The sequence below is a fragment of the Fusarium tjaetaba genome (genome assembly GCF_013396195.1).
Source record: "Fusarium tjaetaba strain NRRL 66243 chromosome Unknown NRRL66243_c0000024, whole genome shotgun sequence".
Classification (NCBI taxonomy): Eukaryota; Fungi; Ascomycota; class Sordariomycetes; order Hypocreales; family Nectriaceae; genus Fusarium; species Fusarium tjaetaba.
Genome location: NW_023501220.1, coordinates 238,292 through 255,001, shown reverse-complemented (window position 1 = coordinate 255,001; position 16,710 = coordinate 238,292). Strand labels below are relative to the sequence as shown.

The 16,710-nt window shown below is 48.2% G+C and overlaps 7 protein-coding genes across 7 annotated transcripts; 4 read left to right on the top strand and 3 right to left on the bottom strand.

The window, feature by feature from the left end:
* Nucleotides 1-98: 98 nt before the first annotated feature.
* On the bottom strand, nt 99-973 carry FTJAE_1236 (uncharacterized protein; the record flags this gene model as incomplete). Its single annotated transcript, XM_037345397.1, has 3 exons — nt 99-595; nt 707-792; nt 840-973. 3 exons carry the CDS (start codon nt 971-973, stop codon nt 99-101), a joined length of 717 nt encoding a protein of 238 aa, XP_037211708.1.
* Nucleotides 974-1,611: 638 nt separating this feature from the next.
* On the bottom strand, nt 1,612-2,475 carry FTJAE_1235 (peptidase m50B-like domain protein; the record flags this gene model as incomplete). The annotated part of the gene is made up of 2 exons (XM_037345386.1): nt 1,612-2,226; nt 2,278-2,475. The coding sequence occupies 2 exons, from the start codon at nt 2,473-2,475 to the stop codon at nt 1,612-1,614; spliced, it is 813 nt and encodes a 270-aa protein (XP_037211707.1).
* Nucleotides 2,476-3,573: 1,098 nt separating this feature from the next.
* Nucleotides 3,574-4,302, top strand: FTJAE_1234 (methyltransferase 13; the record flags this gene model as incomplete). Its single annotated transcript, XM_037345375.1, has 1 exon — nt 3,574-4,302. One exon carries the CDS (start codon nt 3,574-3,576, stop codon nt 4,300-4,302), a length of 729 nt encoding a protein of 242 aa, XP_037211706.1.
* A 1,374-nt stretch (nt 4,303-5,676) lies between these two features.
* On the top strand, nt 5,677-7,983 carry FTJAE_1233 (FRE1-ferric (and cupric) reductase; the record flags this gene model as incomplete). Its single annotated transcript, XM_037345364.1, has 1 exon — nt 5,677-7,983. One exon carries the CDS (start codon nt 5,677-5,679, stop codon nt 7,981-7,983), a length of 2,307 nt encoding a protein of 768 aa, XP_037211705.1.
* Nucleotides 7,984-9,962: 1,979 nt separating this feature from the next.
* On the top strand, nt 9,963-11,237 carry FTJAE_1232 (uncharacterized protein; the record flags this gene model as incomplete). Its single annotated transcript, XM_037345353.1, has 3 exons — nt 9,963-10,163; nt 10,241-10,596; nt 10,649-11,237. The coding sequence occupies 3 exons, from the start codon at nt 9,963-9,965 to the stop codon at nt 11,235-11,237; spliced, it is 1,146 nt and encodes a 381-aa protein (XP_037211704.1).
* Nucleotides 11,238-12,433: 1,196 nt separating this feature from the next.
* Nucleotides 12,434-13,279, top strand: FTJAE_1231 (glutathione S-transferase; the record flags this gene model as incomplete). Its single annotated transcript, XM_037345342.1, has 2 exons — nt 12,434-13,024; nt 13,085-13,279. 2 exons carry the CDS (start codon nt 12,434-12,436, stop codon nt 13,277-13,279), a joined length of 786 nt encoding a protein of 261 aa, XP_037211703.1.
* Nucleotides 13,280-13,474: 195 nt separating this feature from the next.
* FTJAE_1230 (uncharacterized protein) lies at nt 13,475-16,449 on the bottom strand (the record flags this gene model as incomplete). Its single annotated transcript, XM_037345331.1, has 2 exons — nt 13,475-14,085; nt 14,136-16,449. The coding sequence occupies 2 exons, from the start codon at nt 16,447-16,449 to the stop codon at nt 13,475-13,477; spliced, it is 2,925 nt and encodes a 974-aa protein (XP_037211702.1).
* Nucleotides 16,450-16,710: the final 261 nt, after the last annotated feature.

Sequence of the window (16,710 nt, the reverse complement as noted above, 5' to 3'; positions counted from 1 at the left end):
GCTCAATTTACACATCACTTGTCCTAAATAGATTATCACAATTGATTATACTTGTCGGTATCTGATAGGGCTCACAGAGCAATCCTCTTGTATCTCACTTAAGCGAATCTCAGCCTCTGGGTGAATCTGAAGTTCTGCTCACACCAAGCCTCAAGTTCCTTTCCATCAAAGCGAGCTGAACCAGCCTCGTACACCACATCTCCATCGTTAAGGACACAGACATAAGACTTTCCATCAGCCACATTCAATGCCAGCGCATTGATAGAGACCTCCTCATCCTGTTTCTGGCGCAAAACCGGCTCCAGGTTGGCATATTGACCCTTGAGGTCAAATCTGAAGCGAGAGTCTCGATACTGTGCAACCCAAGCGTCGCCAACACCAAGCCAAAGACTGTCAACCGCAGACCGAACTGCGTCGGGTGTCACTTGTAAGCCTTCACGGATTATCTCTTGAGGGAGCTCCCACTCCTCAGTTCCATCGTCTACACGAGTATAGAAAGTCTTGTTGGGACCGAGATATAGGAATGATGGGCGCTCAACATCGTGTTCTGTGTAGAGATCTGCGATCTCCCCATAATCCTCAAGCTCAGAACTGTCTGTTTTTGATGGTCAGTCAAGTCAATTACAACAAAAAGAATGCCACTTGCTTTGTGCTGCAATATTCCCTTCAGTATAACGACGACACTGGAAGAAGTGTGGATCGGGACCAAGAATGATGTATGCAGTCTTGTCGAGCCCCTTTCGATGATCAAAGTCAAGCTTTGGTTGACCTCCCATCCCTCTGTGAACTCGTCTTCCTCGTATGTCAGTACGTATAATGCTATCAGTCTGTAGGCTCACCCGTAACTTCTTGCTGGGCCACTGAAGAAGTAGCTCTCTCCAGCGAGGCTCACGGTGGCAGGTTCATGCGAGAAGTCTTCTCGCTGCGTTGGTCGACCGATAAAGGTACCGGGAATAGAATAGCTACCGGACATGTTGTAAGGTTGTTTCTCAGTCAATAAGTTGCAAAACGGCTGGATCATCATGGGGGAGCAGCTAGTATTTATAACATGTCGTGGTAGAGGTGCTAGTAAATGATTCCACCCTTGATTGCGACCACCTACCGCTTTTCTTGTTTCATGAGGCTAGAGAATGGCTTTGCTACGGTCACAGAGGTACTACAAGCGGCCTGTAAGACTCAAACGAGTTATGAAGGACCGACTGTGTCTGAATAGGGGCATATCGTTGGCGTCTTGATTTGGCGATACCTCATGTTTGCCGAATGCAATTCCACGCCATACCCCCACTAGCATTGCAAACATTTCCGAAACTGGTCTGATTGATCTTTGTGATGTAATTGTGTCTGTTTTTATTATTTCTGTAGCAAGGAAGAATCGGCTTCCAAGGGGTATCAATTCATACACGCTCCTATACGTTGGATAGTTGTAACACATAGCTGTGCTCAAACCACCACCTGACCATCAAACTTGTTGTCGTTATCATAACGAGACGTTTCAAAAAAAAGATCTGCACCAGCTACAATCTCCAGATGATTGCATACCAAGGTGTGTATACAGCCACCAAACATGAAATTTTGGTCATAGCCTCAATCAAGCATTACCAATCTCATACTTCAGGTAGGTATAAACTTCTGTGAGTCCTTCTCCTGCTGGGCAGAGGATTGCGAAAACGCTGCCAAGCCAGCAACAATGCCAGCGGCCATGACAAGAATCGAAATGATACCCCAGATGACACCCCAGCACTGCGACGAGCCGCCATATCGCTTTGCGAAAACACTCGCGTCGGACTCGTTGACTTTGCGCAGGATCAGATCGTCGCAAATATCCCACACACTGTACAAGGAAGACATGACGCCGATGAATAGAACGACGAAGCGCAGCGCTTGGGCGTGTTCGATGAACCAGCAAGCGATGAGGAGTCCAACGGCGAGAAGCACAGTCGCGATGGTAAGCCAATCACGCTTTCCCCACCAGAGCGTTAGCAGGAAGCAAACGCCGAGCACGATACTAGCGATTTTGCTGGCGACGATGTTGAATCCGCAGAAGATGAGTAATGCGCCGATGATGGAAGAGCCGAGATAGCCAGCGGGAAGCGTCAAGCCTTGACTGCCGCCGTAGAAATGTGTCACGCCACCTTCGTTGGGATCAAGACTGATTGACTTGACATGTCCACCTGTGAGGAGAGCAGTAAAGGCGTGGCCAAACTCGTGAAAGGCGATGACCAGCATCTGCGCGTGTCAGTAGTTGATTTGGTGACTGTTTGGTATTAGGGTACATACTTTGAAGGGCCAGAGAATCATGCGGACGTAGGGAACGTTCCATAGAATAGCGATAGCGACGACATAGACGCCGATGATGCCCAATGTGACTTGCTGAGTGTGAGTTGGGTTCTGGAGGTCGCGTCTGGTTATGGTGTTGATTGTGTTTTCAGCTGCAAATCGCAAAGCCAGCGATGAAGGATCCGGGTGCGGAGCCATGGCGATTTGAGACTCGCTATTGAATCTGGTTTACGGGTGAGAACCTAATTGAGACTGATTGTGTTGATCTATTAGAAAGTGGGTGGATGGCCGCTATTGGGTGTTTACTCGAGTCGCAAAGTCAATAAACGAAAGAGGTGAATTTGAAGCAATGAAAAGCGAGTAAAGCCAGACAGAGTGTGTTTGTTAAAAGACAGTTTTTTATTGAGCCAAGTTCCCCTCCTTCGACTGACATTCGGTAGCAGACGCCTCGTCAGCCGCCGCTTCACGACTTGTCTTGGCTTGAATTCAATTCCTTGGTGTTGACGCGGCATTCCGGGGCGGAGCTGAAACAGCGCCTCGCTCTAGAATGTGGCTGGAAATGACCGCCATTGGCTGGTATTAATAGCGGACGGGGTTGCTAGGGAACACCCTGAAAATACTCCATTAAAAACGTTGACGTGACTACGTCATCTGCCGTTGAGAGGCACACGACCTTGATGGAATAAAGACAATCAAGGGTCCTTTCAAAAGTCGGCAATTAATGTTTATTTATTCCGAGACAATAGACCCCTGTTTCTATTTCCCTTCCACTGTTTATTCTCGACTAGACCCGAGTTACGCTACAATTATGCTATAAGAAAAAGACAACCCAACTTGGTGATATCTTCCTGAGCATCAGGTATATCCAATGATCTCACTCATAGGAGACCGCTCCTTTGACGCGCGCTTCATGATACGTATAGGCACACAATACAGTGGTCAGCTATCAAGTCTCGTGTTACGACATTGTTCTCGAAGAGTTCTATACAATGATAATGGCCATCATGACAATAGAGGCAAGCAGTGCCAGTCTCTAACTGTGAACTTGCCCATTTAGCTAGCATCCCATCTTTCTCACCGAAAATCCCATCAACATGAAGCTTCCAACTCCTTCTACGTTGCCCCATCTATCACTACCAACAGTCCCAGTTCTGTGGGCCCAGATAACGAACCAACAACCAGGATTTGTGCAAAAAAAACACATTCTCATGATACCGCAGAGCAAGGACCTTGCTGACCTCGATCGATAACTCAGCTAAGCGGCTCTACTAAACAGAAAATACTACGTTAAAAGCCATGGCATCCGCACCACAGATCCCACCCATACCCATCTCCCCAAGCATCTTCCAAACCACACACAGCGCCTTGGCCTTTAAGATGGCCTCCGATTTCGAGAAACAGAGCTACTGGCACAAGCGCTTCTCGTCCGAAAAAGCCTTCGAATGGCTTCTTCCGTCGGCCGAATTCATGCCGCTCGTCAAGCCCGTTCTCGACCGGCTTGACCCAGCCACGGCCCGCATCCTCCACATCGGCTTCGGGACGAGCGACCTGCAGAATCATTTCCGGTCACGGGGCTTCCGCGATATTCTCAACGTCGACTATGAACCACTCGCCATTGATCGGGGTCGCGATCTCGAAGAGCAAGCTTTTGGAGACATTCAAATGCGATATGATGTGCAAGACGCTACGCAGCTAGATCTATGCGAAAAGTTTGATCTTATCGTTGACAAAAGTACGGTCGATGCAATTTCATGTGGTGGTGAGATGGCGCTACGGCGGATGGCTGCTGGTATCAACCGTTGTCTTGCGGATGGTGGCGTTTGGATCTCGTTCAGTTATTCAGCCTACCGATTCGACCTCGATGACTTTCCATTCGACGTCGAGGTCCTTGCCAAAGTCTTGACTCAGAAAACGTTGCCGAATGATCCAGATATATACCACTGGTGTTATCTTCTTCGGCCGAAAGCAGATACGGCTCCGGGTTCTCCTATAAGTACGGACGACAGCCCTGCCGGAGAAGGCTGAGGCGACAGTGTGCTTATTAACTGAAAAATGTTTATACAATTCAGTCCTTGGATGAAGTCCCATTGTATAGAATATTCAACTTCAATCTGATAATGCACCAGCTGGCTGGGTAGTTCTCTTTCGTCCCTGATTGGACAACTCGCAGTTCTTAGACCTTCTTGCCTGTAAATAGAGATTATTAATAATGGGATTAATTCAAACTTGATACTCTTTTGTGAAATGCCTACAAACTATTTTGCCAGAGGGTCGATTGAACTTCATCCTCAACTCAAGGGTAGCTAATCTCTTCTGGTTTATGTGACTAAGCGACAGAATCCACGATGCCATGTCAATCGGAAGAAGATCCTTTCTTCCACTTGTAGTCGTTCTTGGTAAACGTGAAGAAAGTAATAGATTCCTAGATCGTGTCTGTGAAATTCTCTCGAGTGTATATATGTTGGGTTTGATACTGGGATATTGAGATGTGGGCACCACTGCTAAGGTCAATTATTTACTTATATATGCCGAAGTAAGGCCTGTATATGTATCCAGAGCTATACAAGGCTGAGAAGAAGTGTCGTTGAAGTGAAAAAGAGAGGTTTGTTTAAGCTAGTGCTTCATTCTTCCTGGAATCGGAAATCTTGCAATACCTGGATAACTTCTGGGCAGCATAACGAAACGCATGTGAACTTCCAGATCATACGCGCTTATACGGCGATCTGAACAACATAAAAGCGGTGGCTGGATTAATAATTCCACCAGATAATCCTTCTCGAAGAGTTTGTTCAAGCCAAGATTCAATCATCACCAGGCTCTAGGATATGCCCCAGGTTGGGAAACCTTCTCAAACGTGCTCACTCCGTGCCAAGACCACAGGCATTCCCAGCTCAACGGTCTCGATCACTATAAACGAGCCTATCAGGCCATTGATGACAGATACTTACACTTGAGGGAGCATGCATTTGTTAGCTAAAGAGCGGGATGGTGGCATTAAATCTGAGTTAATTTTATGCTTATCGTGACTACCTGCAGAAGCAGACACTACCAACATGAACATTGTCGATCTTTTTCAAGATCAACAAACTTTAGGTTAAGAGTTTAATCATTTTCAGGCATATGAAAGAACTGTTCTTTAACTAAACCTTTATTCATCCTGACTTTGTGCTTCTTTAGAGTTGAACCTTGAGCATCATAGTTATCCCAGCCAGTTCACAGAAACCAGACCTAGATCATTTATTCCCCTCCACTTCAAATTGAGCAAGATAGACCCCTAGCCAAGACAAAACTTGCTCACCGTGGCGTGTTATCACCCCAGCTGACATTTACTTGCAGAGACTTAAGCTTCTTGATGCCCACCTCTGTATACCCAAATTGTAGGATCACATTCCAACAACTATGGCTCAATCAAAGCGAGTGACTCTAGCAGCCCTCCTAACACTATGGGCCACTGGCGTCCAAGCCGATGGCACAGGCCTCATTGGCTGGGGAAAGACAATGTATAATCCAACCTGCTCCTTCGCCTGTCGACAGGTCATCCGAAAACAACAACTCTCCTGTACTCCTACCGAGTCGACCGAGAATCATGGGACAGCACATAATCCTGTCACGACGCCGCCCGATTGTTTTGTGGAAGACCATGCCTTTCTTAAAACTATGGCTCTTTGTATAGACACATACTGTCCCCTCGCAGGGAATCCTTCTATGAGCCTTATCGAAGATTATTGGGCATCACATCTTGGAACAGGAACTATTGGAAAATACGATTATGTTCCGGTCATGTCATATGAAGATGCTTTGACTGCGGCCAGGGAAGACGAATCAATGGCTTCCCATAGCACAAATTCGACGTCTGGTCACAAGAGTGGTAGCCATCATAAGAAGAGAACTGCTCTTTTCCCGCGCCATGGTGGCCACGATACATCTTCCCACGAAGGCCTAATAACCTTCAATGTGTCAAGTCCCTTGCCCATTACCGCTGGTGGAACAGAATCCCTCAACGAGACCAGCTTCATCGGTCCTGAGGATTGGCAACTCCAGTATAACTATCTCTACGACTTTGAGGCCAACGAGGCTGGCCATACAACGATGACTCTCGCCATCACTCTCGTGGCCATATTCCTCCCAGCGATCCTCTCACTGTTGAGATTCATACCCGGCCTGACTAAGAGTCGAGGATGGGCTTACTGGCAATCATTTCTGGTTGTCCCAGCATCGTTTGGTATGCGACATCGTGAGCCAACTATCGCTGGCAATGTCCCCAACAAGGGACAGGCACTCTACATTGCCTTAATCAGCACTCTCAACATCCTGCTCTGGCTCGGACCATATACGGTCCATCAACCTCAGGCTGGCTTTGCCTCCCTCAAAATGCAGACAATCAGCGCCGTGGGCAACCGAGCAGGTGACATGGCAATGGGTAACGTTGTGGTATTGTTCCTATTCTCAGCTCGCAACAATATTCTTCTTTATTTCACAGACTGGAGCCATAGTACATATCTCCTGCTGCATAGATGGCTTGGATACTGGGCTATCTTCCATACGATCGTTCACTCTGCCATGCTTCTCGCAAACTACGTCATTCAAGGCACCTATGAAGAAGAGCTGATACGCGAGTACTGGATCTGGGGTATTGTGGGAACAGTGGCAGTGTGTGCGATATTGCCCTGCTCACTGCTACCAGTCAGGCAGAAGATGTACGAGTTCTTCATTGGATCGCACATAATCTTAGCCCTGCTCTTCATTATTGGATACTACTACCATATTTGGTATCTCTATGAGTACAATTGGGGCTACGAGATCTTTGCATTCGTGGCTGGAGGTATTTGGGGTCTCGAACATGTCGTTCGACTAGTTCGCATGGCTTGGCAAGGTAATCGAAAAGCAACCATCTCGACCATTTCAGATGTTGACGGAGAGTACATCCGAATCGAGATTGATGGAAAGCCTCTGGAGGGTGGTGTTGCGTATCTTGCTTTCCCTACACTTTCGTGGCGTTTCTGGGAGACTCACCCCTTTTCCGTCGCACATTCTGGCTCATTGACTAGTGAGAATAGCCACCAGCCATCTACAGCTGGTGCCAAAGAAGAAAGTGTGACAGTCTCACCTAGTTCTGAGACAGATGCTGAAAAGGCTGTTAATATCAATCGGAACGCTTCAGTTGCGCTAGCAACTGAGGGGAGATCTACTGTCTTCTATGCTCGGGTCCGAACGGGCATGACCAAAAAGCTCGCATCACGGGTATCTGGCCAACAATCTGAAGCCCTTCAACTTCGGGTGATCGTCGAAGGACCCTACCATCATTCTGGCCATATCTCACCTCAACTCTCACACTGCAAAGATATTTTGGTTATTGCCGGAGGTATTGGCATCACAGCCTGTCTCCCTTATCTTCGGCAAGGCGCTTCAGGCAGTACCAAACTTTTCTGGTCGAGCCGCAAGAAAGGTCTCATCACAGCCCTAACGCCAGCGCTTGCTGATCTGCCAAGGAGTGTACAGGTCGAAACGGTTGTGGGGGAGCGTTTGGATCTTAGGGGCATCTTGACTCAAGAACTGATTGGAGCGCCAGATGATGGTGCGCTGGCGATTGTCATGTGTGGACCTCCTGGTATGGCTGATGAAGTGCGTAGAGACATTGTTGAGATTGTGAGGAGCAACGCCTTATGCCGCGCCTATGTGTTCTTAGATGAGGCCTATTCTTGGTAGTTTTGGTGGTGGCATGTCACTCAATGAAACAATCAAGATGACGATCTGCCCACTTCACGTAACGTGTACACTAAGCGATCTTGATAGAAGTGTTCATCACTATAAGACTAGATGTCTTGTGTAAATCGATCTTCATTTCATCATTTGCCATGCCGTCAATATCAGGCCCAAGCTGGCGGGACTCAGCTAGACTAGCCGTTATGAGAAACGCGGACCGAGCGGATATATCTACTTGAACTCTATTCAGAGACGTTCACGTTTCAAGATGAACTTCTAGATCAAGCTAGATTATTTTGTGTTGCACTGACCTGTTTTGACGTAAACGTCAATTTCGGCATCGATAGTTGGAAACCTTGAGTTGCACATAGTTAGTCTAGTATGCATGAGTGTGCTCTATGAAAGTTCCTCAGACCATCACCGTAAGCTATCGATGGGTGAATTTCCCATGTGGGTTATTCTCGTAATCAGCATCGTATACTGACTACTCGACTGAAGAGGTCAGTAATTGCATGTAATTGGTTCTGTGGTCAGCAAGGTCACGTTGGAGATCACGAGTGCGGCGTTGATCCGAGCGAATAATTGACAAATACCAAGAGCTAGATATGCCAGGTTCAGGACCAGGACCAGAGGCAGATTTCTCACGTTTTACCCCTGGCAGCTGCAGCTGCATCCTTGACATCCGCTGACTTGAAGCTTGGCCCTGCAGAGAAGGACAATACTAAGTAAGGTAGGTAGGTGACGGTTTTGACATGCGGTGGCGTTAGTAACAGCGCTCTGGAACCTCGTGTATATGAGACCACCTGCCTAATGTGTATATTTCTTTATCATAATTAGGTATCTGTGGCGTTGAATAGGTTATAAGGCTTGGGCCCGAGTGATCAAAAAGACCACATGGCATCAAAGTATGTACTGCATGTCTGTTCTCAAGTGTGAGTGTGACATGACATGCAGACTGATTGATTGATTGATAGTGAGGGAACTGGTTAGAGTTCCCCGATAGTTAGACGTTAGATCTGCAGTACAATTACCCGATCATACATTCATACATAAAAAGCAAACAACAGAGTTTTTCTGATGTGCATATAAGATCTGTGCTATATGCCAACAGCTGTCAGAACGACAACCAATGATCCCAAGACCCAACGTAAAAAACGGACCGACCTCAACCAAACCTGCTGAGCCAGCTGCGAAACAAGTGCAGTTTCCAGTGCCCGTTGGTTCAAAACTCCAAAGCCCTGGCCCTGACCTTGCTAACTCGGCTGCGACATCCCAGGCTCTGATCGTTCAATAATAATTGACCCTTTGAGGTAAAAAGCCTCGGCTGCTCTGTGGATCTGCTCCGCCCGGAAGCCAAACCTCGAATAGCCTAAGGCCCTAGAGCCCCCCTCGGCCCCAGCGTTAGCCCCGGCAGCTTGATCCAGAGCAGTAACTGAATGTCAAAATCCGTGGGTTTCCCCCGAAGCCCGGGCGCCATTTCCATTTCTTTAGTGCCTTGTCTAGCCTGTCTCTCACTGAGAGAAGCCCTTAGGCCCCTTGCTCTGGAGATTTTTTTTTTCTTTCAAGCCGCTAAACTAGGGTCCCCTGGCTCTTGCATTCGACCACTGACGATGGCGTCTTCTAGCGTAAGCCCTCCCATTCTCTTCTGTAAGCCATTAGCCATCACCAGGAACCCGCCGTCACGCGAGACCGTAGGCTCGCAAGCAAGGTACGGTATAATCCACTCTTGGGGTCTTGGCTTGGGTTCTTGGGCTTGACGACGAGGATCTCAAGGGTGTCAACTTGCCCTTTACGGTTCCATGCGTGGAGGCGGGTCGACGCGGAGGCGAACGGCGAACCGTATCCTCTTCCATCAGCTCACTAGAGTAGGTAGTTATAATCATGCTCCCTCTTCTTCTGACACCCGCTGCCGCGGGCCTCTCTCTTCTCGATCGTCTTGTGCATTTGATTTGATCTCACGATACCAGTGACTCACTGACAATATGCGCAATCCGCCGCCAGAGGTGATGGCCTCATGGCCCCCGCCAAACTATGTCAACCCTGTTCACCGTGGGCCTACACTGCTCATTGTCGAGGTCACTATCATGTCTGTGGCCATTCTGACACTCATGGCCCGTTTGTACGTCCGCATATTCAAGGTCAACAAGCATGGACTCGATGACTGGCTGATGCTGGCTGCCATGGTAAATATCCCTCCCAGCCTCGGCTGCATGTGCAACCTGCGATGATCATCTCCAATGCTGACTTGTGGGACTTCCAGGTGTTTGGTATTGGTGTCACTGTCTGTGTCATTCTTGCAGCTCAGCTCTACGGCTGGAATATCCATGTCTGGGATCTCAAGAAGTCTCAGGCGGAAAATGGTCGAAAGGTTTCACTCGCTGCTCAGACACTCTTTTTATTCTCCTCGGGCCTGGCAAAGAACTCTATCCTCGTGTCCTATCTCCGTATTGCCCCGGCCAAATCTTGGCTTCGTCGTTTGACTTATGCCTCACTGATTCTTGTCACCTCACTCATCTTCATTTTCCTTATTGTTCTTTGGACACAATGCAACCCAACTTCTGCATACTGGAAGCTGGACGGAGGTGACAGTTGCCGTCCTGAAGGACCCAGTGTACTGTAAGTCACTATGTCGAGGCATTTCTGATCATAACTAACGCTACATCTTTAGGAGCCAAGCCATTACCACTGTCATCACTGATCTCCTTGTCTGCGCCCTTCCTCTACAAACACTCTTCCACCTAAAACTACCTTTCTCCCAACGAATGGCCCTCATTGTCGTCTTCTCTCTCGGCCTCATCGTTGTCTTCGCGGCCTCTATGCGCGCATATTATACCCACTATGTTACCGATGAAACCTACGATGTCACCTGGCAGGGCTTCCATCTTTGGATCTGGACAGCCGTAGAGGCCAATCTTGGAGTTATCTGTGGCAGTATACCAGCACTTCGACCCCTATTCCGAAACATGTTCCGATCCAAGAGCAGCAGCTACTACAACAAAACCAACTCTCACGCTTATCCGCCCGGCACAGCTCCAGGAGTTGTAACAGTCGTCACCAGCCCCAAGAAGAACTCCCGAAATTGGACCGATAGTTTGCAACGAAACTCCAAGGGAGTCAGGATACAAGACGACCATATCGATATCGAAGGGGGATACAACGATGCTAGACGACAAAAGAGCTCAGATAGTGGAGCGTCGTCACTCGAGATGGACACGTGGCCACCAAGACCACAGCCTAGATCTTGGCCTACAAATTGACGAGGCATGATAATTTGACATAGTTTGGCGTTCTTGAACTTTGGGTGGGATTGGGATAAGCTTTACGAAGCTGGAATGGGCATCATGGATGAAGAAAGGTCTAGGCACCAAAAAAGGATTCAAACAGAACTTTGCTATACTTACTTAGCACGACATGATAAACACTTTTCGTTTTGCCCAACTATTGATCCCATTGAAAAGCTGAATGACATCTTCTTCTCCCGTCGAGTGCAGAGAAGACGGGACTGGCCATATCGAAAAGGCAACTTCTTCTGGAACTCGGCGGTATACTTGTCTTAGTAGCCAATTGACATTCCACGACCACGTGAGTTTCCATTAGCTGAAAGTCAAATTGCATGGGTAAAGCTTGATTGTATTAGACCTCAAGCCCCCCGAATGCCAAGAGATCGGAGATTTTTGCCCTTGTAGCGAGCGATGGGGTTATCTCGTGAAGACAGTCTAGGTCAGGTCAGGCATTTATTCCCGGCTATGTCCTCAACGGGAGCACAAGATCAAGTGATTGAGTGTAGCGAATGAGCAAAAAGATACTTGGCATCATACGACAGTGTGAACCAAAAAGTGACATCAAAACTACTGACGTTTTGGACATGATCTCATGTTGAGCTCCGACCCCACCTATTCCATTCAACCCCACTCCGTCCGTCCCGTGCCGTCCGGCTTCAGCTCCGGATCCTCCATACATATTCTCGGCCGAGCATGACACAATGGGAATGAGCAGCGAGTATCAGTAGAGGAGCCAGAAAGGACATATAGCTCCAATTATGGGAGACCCTTGAATTATTAATAAGGAATGCACATTAAAATAATGCTTACATCATCTTGACACAAAGGATTGATTAACTACCCTCAAGGGGCAAGAAAACACCGAACCTTGATATAGGGTGTTAAAATAAACTTAGCAAAAGCTCTCCTAAACTTAGCCTAAATTTGCCTAATATTTTCATCACTTAGGGTCAAGGTCCTGAGTTTTATTTCCTCCCCTAGGCCTACCTATTGTAAAGGATGGACCCCACCCCTTCGCAGCCGATCCCGCATCCCGCTCCGATGCAGGTGAGCTGAACTGAGCTTCCTTCCTTGAGACCGTCGTATTTCTAACATCATTTCTCTGATGACTCCAAGTCTCCTCACTTTCATCTTCCAACTCTCACATCAACACGTAAATAAGCATCATCACCATGTCTCAGCCAGATCCCAAGCGTGTCAAAACTGATGACGATGCTCCCTATGAGCTCATCTACTGGCCAGTCATTCCCGGTCGTGGCGAATTCGTCCGCCTCGTGTTCGAGGAAGCTGGTGTTCCTTACTCAGACGTTGCGCAGAGCATAGAGAAGGGCATGAAAGCAGTCAAAAGTCTTACTTCTACCGACAACATCGGCGATGAGCACAACCCGCCTGCTCTAGCTCCCCCAGCTCTCAAGCACGGCGATCTTCTCATCTCTCAGACGCCCAATATTCTTCTATACGTCGCTCCAAGGGTCGGTCTAGCTCCCAAAGAAGGAAACGGCGTGTATCATCTCAATGGGATTGTTTTGACGATCCTGGATGGTCTTGTAAATGAACTCCATGATACTCATCACCCTATCGCCATCAGTCTCTACTACGAGGACCAGAAGGAGGAATCCAAGAAAAAGTCCCAATATTTCATAAAGGAGCGCCTCCCCAAGTATTTCAAGTACATGCAGCGAGTGCTTGATGCCAAAACCAGTGGTGAGGGGCCATGGTTATATGGCGACAGCTTGACCTATGCAGACCTTGTACTTTTCCAGGTGAGTGAGACTGATGCTATGACCATCAAATCCTTCTGCACACTGCTGACAACCTACTAGGCTGTTGATGGCACCAAGTTTGCCTTTCCCAAGTCTACCGAAGCTTTGAAGAAGTCTGGCGAATACGACGGCGTTTTCAAGTTATATGACGCGGTCAAGGAGAGGCCCAACATTAGCAATTATCTTCAGAGTGATAGGCGCAGGAAGTACTCTGAGGGGATCTGGCGATATTACCCTGAGCTGGAAGAGGAATAGGCAAAGGTCAAATATTCGCTATTCAGACAGAAAAGTTATCCCATCACAGTCACGTCGAAGAAGTACAAATTTTTAACATGTTTTTATTGCCTAAAGAAACTCCAGAATGCTCCTTATGATGCCCAAGTTACCATTCCATTTGTTAGCCCAAAACCGTGTATTTTATGATCACCCAGTACATAATGTATTCATAAATCATGAATGATGTCCGTAATATCCTGTATCGATACTGTCATGCCTGACTGGGATATTATCTTTCCTCCGCTGCGACATCGAAGGATCAACGCCCAGCGTATGATCATCCCACTCTACAGCAGGCCTCTTCTCGCCCGTTCGCGTCGTCAGCTCACCATACAAATATGTTCCTCCTAATTCTCGGATACGCTGCTTGCGCTCCTCCCCGTCCATGTCCGCCATGCCGCTAAAGTGATCTACCATATTGCTCTCGCTCACGTAGTACATGGCCCCGGCGATCGAGCGGGGATCTACCGGCATATCAGGCCAGCGGACAATGAAGCTGAGAAGGATGGTGATTGCCATCAGAGCCAGAATGCCAACCGAAAGTCGAGCGCAGATGTCGTGTGAGACTCGCACTTGTGATAGCGAGTAAGGGATATTGGCAAGAAGAATGGGCATGAACTCGGAGAAAATGGCCATGAGAGCGACCAGACCAGGAAATATTTGTCCATGCTTGACGGCAGACCAGAAACCAGAGAAAGGGTTCGTCGGGCGTGTTAGCAAGACTGAGTTGGATGCTGACTGGGGACCATGCGACATGACCTGATATGGCACAACCATAGCGATAGCTTCATAGAATTAGCTCAAGACTAGAGAGTGATATGTCAGGGAAACTTACTGATAAAGAAGGCTGTCCAGCTGAACGAGATAATAACCCCAAAAGCGGCGAACAAGAACCGGACACCAAAAGTCTGGCTGTTCATGAAGTTCTTGAAGGAAGATGACTTGTCAAGTGTAAGATGGTAGTATAGCAGAAATACCATCAACCCAAGCAGGAACAGAAGAAACACTAAACGCCACGCGAGACCAAGCATGAGGAATGGGTTTCTTCGCCCCTTTCTGACTGCCTGTGCGTCCACAGAACTAGACTCTGATAACGGATGGTTATGCTGAAGGTTCTCCCCAGCGTCGTCGTAGAGAACAATACCGTACTCAGTCTGGCCTGCACGGTTTTCAAAGAACCCAAAGCCGTATCGCTTCTCTGCCATCTCTTTTTCTATTCTTCGCTCAGAGTCTTGCTGCGGTCTGATGTCTCTGTTTGAAGCCAGCGATGCAACTCCTGCAACACTCCAGGGATTTGCGTACACCCCAGTGTGGAAGTTTCGAAGGAAGAATAGTAGGCCGCAGAGCAGTAAGACCATGAGACCTAAAACTGCAAGGAGGATGCGTGACGATAATGGCGAGACGCCCAGGGCAGGAGCACAACCTTCATAAGCGTTGATCTTGCATTGGCCATGTAACTTGAAACCAACAGCTTCGACTGCCAGAGGCGTCAGAAGCGCCGAGAACAAAACGATCAGCATCGTGATGAAAGGCACGGGATGGCCATCGACAAGGCCATTGAAAGGCTCTACAATTCCTGCCCAGCCACCGAAGTGAAGGTTCATTGACTCCGGTCCCATAGCACCGTCGACACGGTTCAAAGCATGGAAGGGCTGAAATAGTTGGGCGTTGTAGTCGATAACTCGTGCAGGAATCGAGAGCATAACGGCAAGAATTGGGGGAAGAAACTTTCCCAGGAAGTACTTTCCAGCATCGAGCTCATATACTGTAACCACAGTCTTGACCACTCCCCCGGTTGCTTCAGCCCCTGATGCATCGTCAGTGCCAGTGGGAGCGATTGTGGTGGTCTTTTCGTAGGTTTTCGTTTTCCCTTTGATTGTCGATATTATCGTCGAAGAATCTGTTCGTTCAGATGTTATCGTCTTGAGTTTATCGGTTGACTTGGTCGATATGATTGTCGTAGGAGCAGCAGACTTGGTAATTGTTGCCAACGATGCGGCTTGAGTTGAGACGACTTGGTTAGTCGTGAGCAGTCCGTCAACACCAGTCTCAACGATGTCGACTGTGGTCTCGAAAGCTTCGATCTCACTGACAAATGTTTCGCCTTCTTGAGAAACAACTACCGCGACCGTCTCGATATCCTTGACCTTGGTGACATAGGTTGTCGGGTCCAGCTTCTCGACTTTCTTCACTGTGTGGTCGTTTTCGACGGTGACGACATCAATAACCGTGGGCTTCGCCTTTTCTGTTGGCTTGGGCTTGCCAATAGGCTTCTGGTCTGTGTAGACAGAGGTAATGGTGATTTTACCGTAAGAGACATAAGTACTAGCGGATGCTGTCGTCTCTCCCACACTCTCGTATTGAGTCGGGGCCGCCTCGGTGATGACATGCGACAGAGTCTTTGTCTCGCCATCCTCTATGATAGTGGTGTAAATAGTCTCTGTCCTATCTCCCTCCAGAGTAGACGTGTATGTGGTCACCGCACCGGGAAGAGAGTAAGCCTGGGTAACCGTTATAGCCTCTGTGTAACTGATAGTGCCAGGGGCGGCGGAGTCGGAGCCGGAGGGATAGACGACCGAGTAGCCCACACTGATACTTGTGAAGACGGATTTTGTTGCTTCTCCTGGTCTGGTGGTGACAACCTCGGTGACGACCTTGGTTGGGATCACGGTATAGTCTACGCTCGTCATTGTCGTGCCATCCTTTACCGTCGTGGTAAGGTCCCAGTGCGTACTGTACTCCGTCGTCTCGATCGTTGTGGTATACTTTCCGGTCGTGCCTGGTACAGTAACCACAGTAGACACGTCGCTCACGATATAAGTTGTTGCGAGTACTGTTTGCCTTGCAACTTCTGGAGTCATTGCCGCATCGTCTCGTGGAAGATTGGGGCCGTCATTGTTGCTTCTCTTGTGAATGATCTTTGCTGTTCCATCCGAGTTGGGCATTTCTATCAGTGCCCAGACGACCAGTCCCATGACAGCCAGGAGAAAGGCGATCTGGCCGATGATAAAGTACCATCTTAGAGCTGTAGGACGATAAAAGGTCCTTTTCTTGCCGGAGGGGAACTTCTCTGAATTGGTGTCCCACGATACATCGTCTGTGGCTTGAGGCTCGTAGCGCGCGTTGACGCCAGCCTGGTGAGAGTACATGGCGATGGTGACTCTTCTGGAACCCTCCTTTGGGACAAGTCAGGAGTGGATAGACTATTGTCGAGACATGGAGGAAATAAGTCACTATTTACTGCGGAAATCAATCGCGAATGAATGGGAGGAAAAGACATTATAGACTCCCACTTATTATCAAGGGCAGCCCAGCCTCAAGATATTATATGCATATCTAAAAACAGACCAACAACACCTAGCACAGCCCAGTAGGACTCAAGGGACCCCCAATGATAGTCGTTTACCGCT